Raw genomic sequence first — 15,608 nt, 5'->3', positions numbered from 1 at the left:
AGACTCAACCCTCCTGTCCTTATCAGCTGAGTCTCTAACTCAGGCGAAATCTGAATTTCTACTTTATGGTCAAACTCAGAAATATAGGTCAAACTGTAGCATATTAAATGCACTTTAATTTTTTTAAAAAAATGATTTATTTTATAGCCAGGTATGGTGGTGCACACTTTTAGTCCCAGCACTCAGGAGGCAGGAGCAGGTAAGTGAATTCAAGGCCAACCAAACCTACATAGCCAGTTCCTGGCCAACCAGGGATACATAATGAGACCCTTTCACAAAATAATACAAGTAAAATTGCTTAGAGACTGGAGAGCTAGCAAACAGTTAAAAAAGCACTGACTGCTCTTCCAGAGAACCAGGGTTTGATTCCTAGCACCCATATATTGGCTTAAAGTCTGTCATCTGTAACTCCAGTCCCAGGGAACCCAACACCCTCTTCTGGCTTCTTTGGGCCAGGCATGCATTTGATGCACAGACACACATGCAAACAAAACACCCATACACATAAAATAAATTTTTAAACATTAAAATCAAAGATTTATTATTTTTACATTGCATAGGTATGTGTGTGGGTATTATGTGCACCACATGCATGCAGAGCCCAAAGAGGCCAGAAGAGGGTGACAGATCACTTGGATATGGAGTAACAGGCAGTTGTGAGTTGCCTAGAGTGAGCTGAACCCCAGGTCCTCTGGAAGAGCAGCAAGTGCTCCTAACCACTGAGTCATCTCTACAGTCCCTTAATGATTTTTTTAAACTGAATATGTTTAAAAACTTGTTTTGAAAAAAAGGTTTCTTATAACCCAGACTGGCCTCAAACTTTCTATGCCGCTGAGGGTGTCCTTGAACTCCTAATCCTCCTGTTCACGCTTCCTGAGTGCTGGGATTACAGGCACCACTGTGCCTAGCAAGGAGCACAAATTCCTGAGGAGAAATTTCATCCAAGTAAAAATTAAAAGTTCATTAAGGCTTCGAAAATATCAATGTCTCCTGACTTGGTGGCACACACCTTCAATCCCAGTACTTGGGAGGCAGAGGCAGGTGGAGCTCTGTGAGTTTGAGACTAGCGTGGCCTACATATAGATTCCAGGTTAGCCGGGGCTACATAGTGAGACAATGTCTCAAAAAAAATGTTATTAATAGATTAAAAACAACATTGAGGTGGAAAAACAAGTTTGATAATAATGAAATATTCTGTTTTCTTATTAAATGCTTATTAAACATTTTTTTAGTACTTTGGTAAACAGAATTATGTGCTATAATTGCCACAGAAAGAACAAAACCCTATGGCTGTGTGTAGTCAGTCCATCCACTAGGGAGAGGGAAGCTTGATTGGCAGGTCTCTGTTGGGGGGGAAGTTGTACTGAGGGCCAAGTCCAGGCCTTGCACGTCTTTGGCAAGTGCTCTAGGACTGAGCTACATCTCTAGCCCAATAGGCTCTCTCCTTTAGCCACTGTAATGAGACTTTTGCCTTCTGGGAGGTGGGGGGTTAAAATGTTTAAAAACTCAATAATCTTGAAAAGTTTATTTGGAGGGGATCACTATGCAGCCCCACTGCGCAGACCAAGGTGACTCAGCCGTGGCCTGTGAACAGGTGTGTGGCCCACCATCAAAGGATGACAGTGGCCTGCATGATGTCACTGCGTCTCAGACTCTCTCACTCGGGGAGACTGAAAAAGAAAGGCACTCGGGCCAGTCGCTCCTGGCACTGGGGGAGTCTTGGGGTACTGGCCTTGGACTGGTGAAATCTCCCTTTGATGACGATGGATAACTGCCATTCATCGAGACCACAGTCTAGAATTCTCCAAGCCCGAGCACAGTGCTCATTGTGACTGAAGGCATGGGGAAGGCTGCGGCACCCAGCCCTCTGCGCTTGCTGTGCACGCTACTGATGCCTCCGGAGCGCTGCTCTTGCCTTCTCCTTTCTGATTCTTTCTAGTCTTTTTTTAAATCATCACTGCTTAGAGCTCATGTATTTAGGATTAACCTGGCATCGCAGAGGCAGAGGGGATCGGAACCCTCCCACGACTCAGATGGCCTGGGTGGCTCCCGGTGTGCCTGTCTGGCCTGGTCACCTCTGCATGAGTGCAGATGCTCCCTGAGAGAGGACTGGCCTTGGAGGAAGTGGAGCTGCAGCCAGAGTGGCCCTTCTGTGGCTTCCTTTGCACTATAGACCACCAGAGGAGGCCGTTCAGCCAGCCCTTGACACCTCCAGGACACGTGCCCACACAGTGAGAAACTGGTACTGCTTGAAGCCATCTGCCGTCCACATCTGCAGCTGGGAGAGAAACCCAAGTTCAGCTTACCAAGATATCTGTATTATCTATAAAAACTGAGCTGTAAGGAGTCGCTGAACTGGGCACATGCTGTCAACCCGGTGACACTCCGGCATGTGGAGGGTAGACGGCTTCAGCCCACTGCCCACGGTGGACACTCTTCTGGATGGCACGTGGGAAGAGTCATTTGTAAGGCCTCAGAAACCTTGACACTTTGGAACGTAGCAATCGGATGAAAGATCTTGGAAACATCTCTCGGGACTCCTGGGCTGTGTACTTGAAATAGTTCTGGGGGTGTGCCAGGACATCAAACAGAGCCTTGATCAGTTTCTTATCCTGAAGAGAACAGAATGTTTGTTACCAGGCCAAAACACTCAAACCTTCTGGCACGTTGCCAATGAAATCATAATGACTCACTATTGACAGGAAGGTCACTAGCTAGAAAACACTTGGTGAAAATTGGCTCCCCTGATTTTTATCTTTGTTCCAAGTTTAATTTTCCTTAATTGTTAATAATAAATATATATTACTTGATGAAAGAAAATTTGACATATGACAATTGTTTTTTCTCAACTGTATGAGATCCAACATAGAAATTTGGAAAACAGTTTAGGGTTAGTGATAGGTGAGAATTTGGTATTAATTACTTACAAGTATCTAAAATTTGGTGGGCTTTGAGCTCACAAACTAGGAGTCAATGGTCTTTCACTGTTCAGGCTGAACATAAAAACACTATATGCCCCTGACCTGGATTTGTAAGCAAGCACCCTCCACAGATGCCCAGTGTAAACAGAGCCATTGTGCTCATGAACTCCAGCGGCTATGTTTGCTGACTCAAGACTAGAACAAGATCAAGCCAGAGTCCCAGGATGGGCGGGTGATGAGCTCACAAAGCTCCGCCCTTAACTGAGGAGCTACCAGCAGTTGTTGGCTGCTGGAGGAGAGAGACTCAGTGTTCTTCAGAGGTATGGTCCTTGGCAGGCTGCGCCCACTCCCTGGTCCTACAGCCATGTACATATACTAGTTATATGTATTACAATTGGACTAATTGAACTCAGTGGTTATTTAAAAGAGAGAGAGAGAGAGAGAGAGAGAGACCATAGAACTAGGAAGGAAATACCTTGAGCAGGGTCTGGCAGGAGTTAGAGGAAGGACAGATAAGATAAAACTACATTTTGTGCTTGTGTGTAATACATTATATATATAAGATATATATATATATATAATTCTCAAATATATGTTATATACATAAAACACTAATGTTTATATATATATAAAACACTAAAGACAGAAACTTGACATTTAACAAAGTTAAATCACAGGAAAGGAGGGAGCTGATCTTGGTCTCCTTGGGCTCAGTGTCTGGAAGGAGGAGCTGTATGTGGGGAGCTCATGGCTACCTTCCTGTCTGCTGAGGCAGGTACTCACTCACTCACCTTCAGTATTTCCTGGTGGTTCTCAGACGCATAGAGCCTGCCATCTCGAACTATATCTTCAATGAGCTCCTGGTAGTCTTCTGGTGAAATAAAGGACACATCACTGTTTAATTCTTTCCAACCCCACACTTGTGCCACCTTCAGTGACTGCTCTCAGAGAACCTTTCCATTCTGACAGAGACGTCCAGCACCTCCACTCACCTGGCATCTGCCCTGCCTCCCTCCCCTGCCCTCCGAGGAGCCTTCTGTGCCTCCAGCCAAGACCCATCCTCTACCTCCCACACCAGATGCTCCTTCCCTTCCCAAGTTTATGCCAGTAATGTTACACATTTTCCTGCACAAAATCTTTCCACTCATGCCCATCAGCACGAAAACCGATCTTAAGGATACCTTGTTTAACTCCATCTGTCCTGCCCGTCCTCCATCTCATGTCTCTCTTCCCTTTCGTTTCCAGAGCAGGGTCAACCCTCACAGTCTACAGTGGACTTTTCCTCTCCTAAACCCATGGTGCCTGGTCCTGTCCCAGCCACTCCTCCAAGACTGCCTACTGGGGTCCTCAGCGAGCTTCATGTTGTGTGTCCCGGTGTCAAATGCTGGTCCTCCCTTTCCTTCATGCATCAGTAGCCTCTGACCTGGCTGGTCACCTTCCTCCTTCATCCAGTTCCTCTCTCGCCTTCAGGACACTCTGCTTTGGGTTTCCTGCTATTTCACTGGCAGCTCCCTGGTGAGTCTTTGCTCTCCTCTGTCCCTGGCCTTTTCCTGTAGGAGGCTCATGGGACTGGGTGCTTGGTGATCTGCTCCTACCTATGCTCCTCCACTGTGAGCTCATGCAGGCTTTTCTTCCCTCTCTAGCACCTTCACACCCCTACTGTCTCCCTGTTCTTGTGTTGGATAAGGTGACCAAGCATCTGAGAACCCAGAATGACTCTTCTCTTTAGTTGGAATAGGGCTGGGGATGGAGAACTGACTATCTGAGAAAGAAGAACGTCTTTTGGGCCTTCTCATTAATCATTTCTTTGGTCCTGGCATACACATTAAATGCAGTGCACACGGTATTCCTGATCCAAATGTAACCTCACCCCACTCTAAGTCTAGCCTGCTTCCCATAGTCATAACTCAAACAAGCATATGCAGAGCACAGTGCTCTCCAAAGCCAAGACACATCAAAAACTGCCTCTCTGTACGCATACCATGTGCTGAGAAGCCACAGGAATTATAAGAGCATCCGCGGAGGGTACTGGGAGCGCTCCCAAGTTTCTTCAGTCCAGAGATGGTGACGGGACACCACCGCTGCACAGTTAGTGCTTGATGCACACATGGTATCATTGCTGCTCTCACTGCTTTGGTCTAATGAATATATATATCGTAAGAGCACAAATTCTAGTCCAGCTTGGCCTGCAGGGTGACTCTGTGGGTTACTGAACCCTGTCTCAAAACAAGCACACCAACAGCAAAGCCCAAATCAATAAAACAAATTAAGAGAATTAGTTTTATTATTTTTCTCTTAAAAATAGGGTCTAATGTAGTCCAGGCTGGCCTTAAAATTGCTAGTAACCAAAACTAGCCTTGAATTCCTGATGCTCCTGCCTCTACCCATCAAGTGCTGGATTACAGGTATGTGCCCCCATGCCCCATTTTAGCTTTAGTTTTGCACCCTTGTTCAGTGTCTGGACGTCAGAGGACTAGCTTCTTTCCGTAAAGGGGATCTACTATTAGGAATTTAGGTTGTCGTGCACTCTGGTGTAACAAAAAATGAGACTGGGCTTTGCCATTATAACAAATGCTTCCAGAATGTTGTCTTTAAAACCACACACCGTTTCTAAGAGTTCCTGTGTTTTCTGGCTTCCTTCTGCCTTTCAAAACACAGAGAAGTGCAGAGATAAAAACTCAGGCTCTGAAGTCCCTAGACCTGGGTCATCCCAGTTCTACAACTTTGCCATGTCTTGATCTCAAGCCAATTATTTAAATCTCTAAACCTGAGTGGTCTCATCTGTAACATCAGGAAGTGACCGGGTCTGATTCAAGGGGTGACTACGAGGAATGTGCCCCATAAAAGCCACTGTGGTGCATACCTGGTGCCCAGCTGGAGCTCAGGAATGCCCAGTGCCTGTCACCATGACCCTTGTTTGCCCTTCTTCAGAACGTACTCATGTGCAGTGATCAACCCCACCCACCCCCGCCAGCTCCCCCTAGGATCTCAAGTGCCCCGGCATATATGCCAGGAGGCTGGGCATGGGCTTCATACACGTGCAAGCAATCTGCCAACTGAGCTACATCTCCGGCCCTTGTTTTCATATTTTTTCAATTAAAAAAGGGGACGTTCCCGCTGGTGTCTGTGTTGCCGTCTGTAGCCAGTGGCCCCGCGGGAGGTCTTAGGAACTATGCGAGATGAAATCAGAGGGTTACACTGAGCCAGTCCTGCGCTTCACTGCCCTGGGCAAGCTGACCTAACATCTAGCTGCCCACTGCAGCGAGAGAGTTGCCCCCTGCACGCGGAAGAGAGGGCCCCCACCCCTCACCACAGGCCAGGATGAATCTAACCTGAGAGCATGCCTGTAGGGGAGCTGACTCCACCACCACTGAGGCGGATAGCCCCAGGGGCTTTATCTGACCTGACTAGCTAACACCCTAGCATCTACCCCATCTAGGTACAATAGCCGCAAGATCTCCAAGACCCAGGATACCTCAGAGGAGCTCCGGTGAAGATCCAGTGAGGATGGTGTACAAAAGCCAGAGGCCTTGAGCCAGACCTCACTGCAATGACACAGTTGCCAGTCAAGCTGATGGGACAAAGGGGTAGACTGACTATATGACACACCGAAGCCTCCAGTGCCACCAGGATGGATGAAGAGGTGATGGTGAGGCAGGAGAGAAGGAGAAACAGATTCTGTTTCAGATGTGTTTTTTGGTTCTGTTTTTGTTTGATGGGTTTTTCTTTTCTTTTTTCTTGCTTTTGTTTGTTTGCTTGCTTGTTTGCTTATTTTGTTTTTTGTTTTTCTCATGGAGGGGAATGCATCAGGGAAGAGGGGGGAATACAGACAGACAGAAGGAAAACAGAATTGGGGTACATGATATGAAATCCCCAAAGATTCAATAAAGAAATTTTAAAGGGGGGGCAAACATTTGGGGACTTGGAGAGATGGTGCACCCATTAAGAGCAATGGCTGCTCTTTCAGAGTCTGTAACTCCAGTTCCAGGGGATCTGACATCCTGATACCGATGTACATAAAATTAAATTAAATTTTTAAAAAGGGACACTTAGGGGGCTGGAGAGATGAATTCAGAGGTTAAGAGCAATTGCTGCTTTTCCATGGAACCCAGGTTCAAATCCTAGCACATGGGAGTTCACAGCAGTCTGTTACTCCAGTTCCAGAGGATCTGGCACCCTCACACAGACATACATGCAGGCAAGACACCAATGCACATGAAATACAAATAAATAATTACTTTTTTAAAAAGGGGGGACATTTAATATATCACAGAGGCAGAATGGTGTGACATATGAAAATGTCTCAATGTCTTGCTAACATTTGCCCAGGCCTTAGAGTCTACTTGATTTCCTCCCTGTCCTCACACACACAGGGGAGCTTGTTGGACATCTGCTTCCAGGCAGAACTGGGCTCAGCGTCCCTGTCAGCAGAGTCCCAGCAGTCAGACTCTGAGAGCCCTTGTCCTGGGTAGTACACGTTACCGAGGCAACTGCAAGGCAAAGCAAGAGCCTAGTCCTTGCCGTTCGTTAGAAATAAACTACGTAAAGTGGGCTAGGAAAGCCGAGGATGGGGTCTCTTGGCCTAGAAATCTTTAAGGACTCTCTATAAAATTAAGCCTACTCTCCTGAGCTCGGCATTCAAGGCTCCTCACTGCCTAACCCCTCCCTCATTTATCTTCCTGCGCTCCCTACCCACTGGCCAGATCGGACCCCGGTTGTGCCAGGTGCTCTATCCTTTCCCCTTTTCCTGAATGTTCTTCCTCTCTGTTTATATCCCAGTCCAATTTACATATTCTTTCAAGACCCAGACCTCTTTAGACTGACTTGTTCCCTCCAAACCCACTCAGAATAATTGCTGTCTTCTGCCTGGTGTGGGAGGTCCTCCTGCTACAGCTGCCCTCTGTACTGGCAGCGTTTGTACCCACCCTGTAAATCACCTACAACAAAATGCACACGTCTGTGTTCTGGCCACTATACATATTTGTTGACCAATCTCAGAGTCTAAGGAGGTCTCCAGGGGTTAGAAGGATGCAGAAACAACATCCGACTTGTCCAAGATCACAGAGTCGAAAGCAGGACCCAGACCTGGAGTTAAACCTCTTCCCCTTCTCGGGAGCTGTCTAATAAATGTCACAACCTTACAAAGTTAATATACTTTTGAGCAATTACTATCTGCCAGGAAGTGCCCCAGTTTAAACTCTTAATGTTCATTCAAATGATTTTCTTCATCACTCATTAGGAAAATACAGCTTGCAGGCATGGAGGTGCACACCTTTAACCCCAGCATTTGGGAGGCAAAGGGAGGAGGATCTCTGTGAGTTCGAGGCCAGCATGGTCTACAGAGCGAGTTCTAGAATGGCTTGACTAGAGATATAGCTCAGAGTTAGAAGCCCTGATTAGATTTTTGGTTCAGTCGCCACCAAAAATCAAGGAAAGAAGACTTAGAGATGGTAAACCGCTTACACAAGTCCTGAAAGAGATGGCTCGTCACCTGACTCCGACAGCCATGTTCTCACCCCTGACTCCACGTGCTTCCCCGTATTTCCTAAGCTGTCCTTTTCCATTCCTTCAGTAAGTGTCCCCAAATGTCTGTTTAAAATGTGGCCCTAGTGAGTCAGCCATGTCCTTTTGCCTCGCCCTGCCTGGCTGGCTGAGCGGGTGTGTTTGTTAGCATCTGCCAACAAGCTCAGAAACCAGTTCCTTCCGTTCAGAGCCCAGCCACACCATCCCTGCCATGGCCGCAGCCTGAGCGTCACAGCTCCTGTTTACCGTCATACGTCACGTAGGGGACCTGGAACCCTCGGGCACTGTTCCCTTCATTGGACTTGAACTGAATCCACAGCTTCTTTGACCTGGAGGTGAAGGCGATGGGGCGTTCGTAGGTCTGGCAGGTTTCGTATGTGGTCACAGAATTTGCTGAAGCTGCCAAGGGAAGTTGGAGGGTGTGGGGTTCAAGAGGCGTCATGGAGCCAGCACTTAGGAAGACTTTGAAAACATGTAGCCCACACTGTAAGTTAATCTCGAGAGCTCTTGGACTCGGGCAACAGCTCCCTTGGTAGAGTGTTTGCCTTGCAGACATGAGGACCCGAGTTTGATATGCAGAACCCATGGCTTGTTTTGTTTTGTTTTGTTTTTGTTTATGATTTTTTTTAGGCCAGCTAGAGTAGTCATGGGATAGCTGAGACACACGGACCTGAGGTTTGATGCCCAGACAGTCTAGTCTACTTGGCAACTACCAGGCCAATGAAAGAACCTGTCTCAAAAAAGATGGATGGCATCTGAGGGGTGAGAACTGAGCTTGTCCTCGAGCCCCCACAAGTACCCGCATTTGCATACATGCTCTCTCATTCTCTCTCTCTGGAAATAGAGAAGATTTAACTGAGGATTATACTTTACCACAAGGAAAGGCTAAGTAAGCCCCACCTGCCCTCCGCAGACAAACAGCCACAACCCAGGTTATCCTGTCCACGGTAAGAATAGAAAGATGACCCCAGGAGCCAGACCCAGTGCTGATTCCCGGCAAGAGTCACCCCCTTATTGTAGGTGTCTAGGAGTACACTACACATTCTATAAGCTTGATTTCATTGATTCCTCTGAAAATCATAGAGGCTGACCAATTACTACCTCTGTTACAATGAGGGCTTGTGGTAAGGACAGGATCCAGACCCTCATCTGACTTCAGCCATTTGAACCACTAATAACAGTCATGGCACTCTTGAACTCAGAATGTGTAAGACTGAGCTTATCAATATTCCATCATGGAGAGGGCAAGAGCTCATGACTGCACCACCCTCCAGGGCCTCTGCTCCATGATCTGTGCAATTCATGGTTGCATGGAAGAGAGACATTTTCTTTAGTTGTGTAGTCCTTGGGAAGGTGCCCATGTTCTGTAAATAACATCTTGCCCATGTTCCTAGGTCAAAAAAACCAAAACACTTTCTTCTCCAAAGACAAACATAGAAGAGAGACTCACTGGGAAGGAGAAGGGGATTACTTGGAGGGAAACACAAGAAGATAATGGTGGGAGAATATAAACAAAACATATCATATATATGTATGAAAATGTCATAATGAGACTCATTTTTTTGTTTTGTTTTTTTTGAGACAGAGTTTCTCTGTGTAGCTTTGGAGCCTGTCCTGGAACTCACTCTGTAGACCAGGCTGGCCTCAAACTCACAGAGATCCGCCTGCCTCTGCCTCCCACGGGCTAGAATTAATGGCATGCGCCACCACTGCACAACAAAACTCATTATTTTATAAAAGTAGTATATACCAGTAAATTTTAAAAAAAGAAAGGAAGGAAGGAGAAAAAAAAACCACATAGCTCCTTCCAAGCACTCTACACTTGAACTCTTTTAGTCCTAACAACCCTACCAGGCAGTGACAGGATTTCTCCAACCTGACCCTCCCCGAGAAGACTGCAGTGAGAAGCTTAGAATGTCTACCCAAGGTCACAGACCGGCAGGAGGGGAATCTGGGATTGAGCAAACTCTCAGCTCTGTCTTCAAGCTGTATTGATGGCAGCATCCTTTTAGACACCAGAGGCTGACTCGGGGATAATGGGAGGGGCCGTCCTTCCTGACTGGACCACGTCTTTGGCCTTGGACATGGCTACCTAGAGTGAACAACGTCAAGTCGGCCCCACTTGCCTACAAACTCAGGTCCCATCCCTGTTCTACTATGAAGGAAAGAATCTACTAGACCTGATCCTCACATTTAAAGCTGGGGGACGGGGCAGGTCATCAGGTTTCCCAGGCTGCCTTGGTGGGGGAGGGGAGCCCAGGGAGAGACGCACAGGTTTTTCGCATCACCAGGTAGTCACCGCAGTCATCTTCTATGGGCAGGAAGATCTCGGGGACCACGATCAGGATACGACGTTTAGGCGGTGGGTTGATGGTCCAGGTGCACTCCGAGTTGGCGGGGTAGTTCCCAGGGTAGTTTGGGGACTCAATATACCCTGTGAAATCCCCCAGCTCCCCTCCACACTTCCTGTCTGGAAAGGAAGTGCCATGAGTTAGGAGGGCAAAACACCGTCATTGCTTTCTAGACACCCCAAGGGTAGCGGAGAGCCGCAGACTCCCTATAGCTAGGAAATGACGCCACCTAGAGAATGCTTGTCCTTCAGTGCTCTTGGCCTCTGTGGGGACCAAGCAGCCCTCACTCCGCGAAGCAGCCCACCTTGCAAGTCTGAAGACACCGAGGTCTACATATTTAATTTGCTATTTTGTTTGCAATTCTGTATGTCAGGAGAACCTTAACACTGAACTCAGAACATAGTTCACAGCTCAGTAGAGAATATTTGACCAAGACCTTTTTGATGCGGATAGAACATTTTTTTCACTTTTCTTTCTGTTTAAAGCCACATCTTATCTTTCAATGGAGAAGGAAGTTTCACTTAGCTGTTGGATGCACTTGGACATGCTGCTGCATTTTTATATCTGGCATCAAAGGAAAAGAGCTCATGGGTACATGCTCACGACTTCAGCGCTATTGCTAGGTACTGGCTCCTCTACACGTCACCCAAAGTTCTGGGGCTCAGATACAGACCCGGTCAGGAGTTCCTCGGTGAACTTACTATTTAATACTGTTGGGTAAACCTGTACTAGAGATTGTAACTTGGAGTTAGCAGTAGTAGAAAAATAATATTAACAACTAGGCTTTTCTCCTGAGAGGAAAAGGGGAAGCGAGAGCCATGGAATTCAGCACTGTCTGGGAAACTGTGCCTCCCGATGGACAGCCAAGGCCTAGGGAGCGGGAAGACTAGGAACGGAGTCTTATTGGTCTAAGGAAGAACTCCCTAATACAATGAGTCTTCCCAAAATCTCGTCTACCAACAGATGAGGCCCCATGGACGGTAGTGAGATTGCTGTAGAAGCATATGTTCAATATCAGTGGCTACAGCTACAACTACATACAGAAAGGGCATTTGGCGCGAGGGTAACATTGCTGCCTCACACGCACGAGGCCCTAGGGGTTCAAGCTCCTCTCCTGAAATGAAAACAAAACACAAACCAGCCAACCCAGGATAGAAAGCCAGATAACCTCTAACCATAAAGTGACACTGATTTCATTCTCCTCTCAACCCCAAGCATCTCCAGTCTGGGGGTCGGGGGTGGGGGGCTTCCTCACTAGCCTGGATGGCGGTCACTATTAGGTGAACTCTACTTTTGGCCTTCACTACAGAATTTCACATAGCAGGCAATGCAGGAAATACCCGCGTTAGCAAGCCCTTAAGTGGCCCAGTTCCCCATTGCTGAAACTACAGATCATTCTCTAGCATGACATCCCAGGCCTCCTTTTCCTGGCCCACCAGCTCTTCTGTGCTCAGATTCAGAAGTATGCTCCCAGAAGGCTTCTCACTTGCTGAGCCTCGGCTTCCCTGAGGGCTGTCTGGAACACGGAGCTCTCTCCTATCTGCCCCACCCTCCTTCCATGCTCTCCAAAGACCTTTCCTCCAGAGACCAGTCCCTTGCTCCTTCTGCATTCCTACAGCCCGGCTCCTGGCAGGTTGGCCAGGCTGACTTAGCAGGATGCTGGGAACAGGGCAGGCCGTCAGGCGATGCATGTTGAGCTAGGCTGAACTAAAATTACCCTCCAGGGGCAAGTCCAGCCGTAGTGTAGAGAAGAAACCAGAGTAGCTCGGGGACATGGGGTGCACTGTTTTAAGCACTTGGTTCAATCCCCCCCCCACACACACACACACAAAAGGTGAATAACTTCTCGGTACGAGCTCTCGCTCCCACTTTAACAGCCAGGACTGCGGCCCTCTCTCCCATAGCACCGGTCCAACGTCATGCACCTGATCCCGAATGAACCCGGAACCCCAGCCACCACCTCCTCACACCTCCTGCCCAAATCTGATCCAGGCCCTTGCCCTCTAATGCAGCCTGCAAAATGCCTTAAAGAAAAGCCTACTTTTACACTGCGTTATGTTGGTAGAGCCATCAAAGTCAGTGGTAGTATTCCCCGGGCAGGAAACACAGTTATTTTTTCCGAATTCAGGCTGGTATGTCCCCAGTGGGCAACGGATACATCGGTGTGTGGTGGTGTTGTAGAAATGGCCAGGCGAACATTGAACTGTGAAGAAAAAGACTATTTTTAATCAAATGCTTCAAGGCGTATGAAATAAATTATTACGCCTAACTGAAATACTGCTTTCCTGGCAAGGTGGGATTAATTAACACTCGATTCCCTCAACAGCTGGAGTGAGCGGGATTCATAACAGTCAAAATGCACTCGAATGCATGGGCCAGGCAGCAGAGGTCACCTCTTAAATCTTCGGGGTGGGAACAATTAGGTCACAGACTGAAGGTGACTTGGGTTTCCCTTGGGAGAGGCAGGGAAGTGGGAATCTGGAGGGGGTGGTAGGCCTGAATGGGGGTACTAAGTGAGAAGCTAGGCCAGGTCACTGAGCTAGAGAAGGATTAGAGGGGGGAACTCAGGAGGTCTGTTTGTAAAACCTGCTCCTTGCTGCCTGGTCATCAGACCTATGTGAACAGTGTAGGTGGTTAGGGCGGCCCAGACTGGGTCATATCTTCACGGGACCTTTGGGAACTCAGGAGAGGAGTTCAGAAAGGGGCAAGCAAGTACTCACCTCTGGTTTCACAATCCTGGAAGGAAGTGGCTCCCAGATGTTTAGTGGGAAGACCTCCTCCACATGGGAGGCATGACGTGCGGCCCACATCAGGCTGAAAGGTGCCCAGGGCACAGAGTTGGCAAGGGGCAAATCCATCTGCTGAATATTCACCTGGTTGGCACAGACCTGGAGGAAGAAATGGCCCTGAGTGAGGGAGGCTCCTCAGGGAGGCCATTCCCCACCCCTCTGCAGAGGTGAGAGGCCTTTGTGAGGCCCGGTACCCCATGCTGATGTCAGTTCACACATCAGTGAGAAGCACCCAGCCAGCCTCACCGGGATCCTCAGGAGGAGGCGGGCAAGTGCACACAGGCCCACAGAGCCCAGTGCAAAGATGGGCACCAAGAGGTCTGCTATCTGCTTCTAACATGAGAAAGACCTAACGTGTGGACCCTGGTTGGCACCCTACCCAGGGATCGCTTGTAATGGGGTGGGGAATTGGGGTGGGAATGGAGTGAGGGGGGATTAAGCACCCTCTGCTATGGAGTCAAGCTGGCGATGAGGCACAGAAGCCCACCTCACTTAGAAACTGCCGGGCCTGACTTAAAAGGCCTCCCATTGCATCGTTAAATGAAGACGCTAATGTTTCTTCACGAGCACCACCGAAGGACAGGGCCAGCAAGATGACTTAGTGGGCAAAGGTGCTGCCAGCAAGCTTGATGACTTGAGTTCAGTCCCTGGAAACCACAAATGAGAACTGACTGCCCCTAGTCGTCTTCTGGCCTGTACCCCTCTTCACACACAAAGGAAATAAAACGTAAAAGAAATTTAAGAAAGAATGAAATTCCAAGGACAAGCGACAATATGCAGAGAGGGCCCAGCACAGCTTTCCAGTGGGTAGGGGGATTTAAACTGAGGACCAAAAAGTCACTTTAAAGGAAGTGAAATTTTGGCCCCACTTAACTAGGCATGAAGAGAACATAGCACACGCTTGGGTTCCCCGCAAGGGAGGTACCCAGCTGGGTTCATTTCTGGACCTAAATCATAGGATGTTTGCAGACAGCAACCCTGAATGCACCCCAATATCCTGCAAAGACAATGAAAAAGCTGTTCTTCAGTTTAAGGAGTTGCTTGTCCTGTTATCCTGGGGTATTCTTTTAAAGGAGGTTCTAGCCGGGATCCTGCGGCCACTGCACTGCCTTGGGAGCCTTGAGACTTGCCTGTGAGCTGGGACAAAGCAGCCACCCCGGGATGCCTTGGGAATCTGCATGGGCTGCTTGTGGCTCTCCATCAGAAGTCAAGACTCAATCCTTAAGACAACGGTGAGACGCTGGAGAGTGGCCTCTTTTATTAGGTTCACGCTCTTAGCTGCAGAGAGACCATAGTGTTTGCCCATAGCCTGAAATACTCAAAGCCCAGGGAGCTGGAAAGAGGGCACGCCTTTAGGCCTCTTTGTCACCATTAATCCTGGTCCCTGCTGCTTTCTACCCCTTTGCATCAGAAAGGCTTTCTTGTATTTTTCCCCCTTTTTTAAGAGGAGGAGAAGCAGCTGTGCGGGATTGGAGAATAGGATTTTAATGGTCACTGACAGCACACAAAAGCTTTACTGTGTCGGTGAAGTGTTCTGGGGGCAATTGCCTCTTTTGTCCGAGGGCAGCAGCACAAGCAGGCCACTCAAGGGGAAGAGAGAAGCAACCGGGCCATGTGATTGGGGTCCCATCCAGCGCACACGCACAGCGCCGTTCCCAGGTGTCCATCCTGATGGTCAGGGTTCCGCTGTGTGTTCCTTGTGGAGGAAGCCAGTGTATCTGGAAGGTGGGTGGCATGGGTTCTGTCCCTAGGTCTTTCTGAATGGAAACCGTGACTGACAAGATGGGGTTGTTTGCAGGCCTTTCACCGTGGGGAGAAAGAAACAGGGCCTTCTTGAGCACAGGGCAGCCCTTTGATCAGTTAAGAAATCCCAACTGATGCGGGAGGATGTGAGTCTCTTCAAGTGGAACCTTGACAAGGGTTGGGGGTTGGGTAAGTAGCTTCAAGGTAGAGCCATACGCAGACAGTCCTGTGTCCATCCTGGTGCCCTGTGCAGCGAGACACAGGTGTAGGCCTGAACATGG

At 48.3% G+C, this 15,608-nt stretch overlaps 1 protein-coding gene across 2 annotated transcripts in view; it reads right to left on the bottom strand.

Annotated features, from left to right (window-relative positions):
- Positions 1 to 510: 510 nt before the first annotated feature.
- Positions 511 to 15,608, bottom strand: part of Scube2 (signal peptide, CUB domain and EGF like domain containing 2) — a 71,991-nt gene continuing 56,893 nt past the window's right edge. For both annotated transcript variants that reach the window (XM_085692880.2, XM_085692881.2), the window contains 6 exons: positions 13,516 to 13,683; positions 12,837 to 12,998; positions 10,717 to 10,914; positions 8,691 to 8,843; positions 3,713 to 3,792; positions 511 to 2,612 (listed from right to left, as the gene is read on the bottom strand). In XM_085692880.2, coding sequence (XP_085549006.2) covers positions 2,460 to 2,612; positions 3,713 to 3,792; positions 8,691 to 8,843; positions 10,717 to 10,914; positions 12,837 to 12,998; positions 13,516 to 13,683 — 914 coding nt within the window. In that variant the 3' untranslated portion in view covers positions 511 to 2,459. The remainder of the gene's footprint in view (positions 2,613 to 3,712; positions 3,793 to 8,690; positions 8,844 to 10,716; positions 10,915 to 12,836; positions 12,999 to 13,515; positions 13,684 to 15,608) is intronic.

The sequence above is a fragment of the Myodes glareolus genome, chromosome 7 (genome assembly GCF_982192425.1).
Source record: "Myodes glareolus chromosome 7, mMyoGla1.1, whole genome shotgun sequence".
In the NCBI taxonomy this organism is placed as follows: Eukaryota; Metazoa; Chordata; class Mammalia; order Rodentia; family Cricetidae; genus Myodes; species Myodes glareolus.
This window is presented reverse-complemented; position numbering and strand designations above follow the sequence as displayed.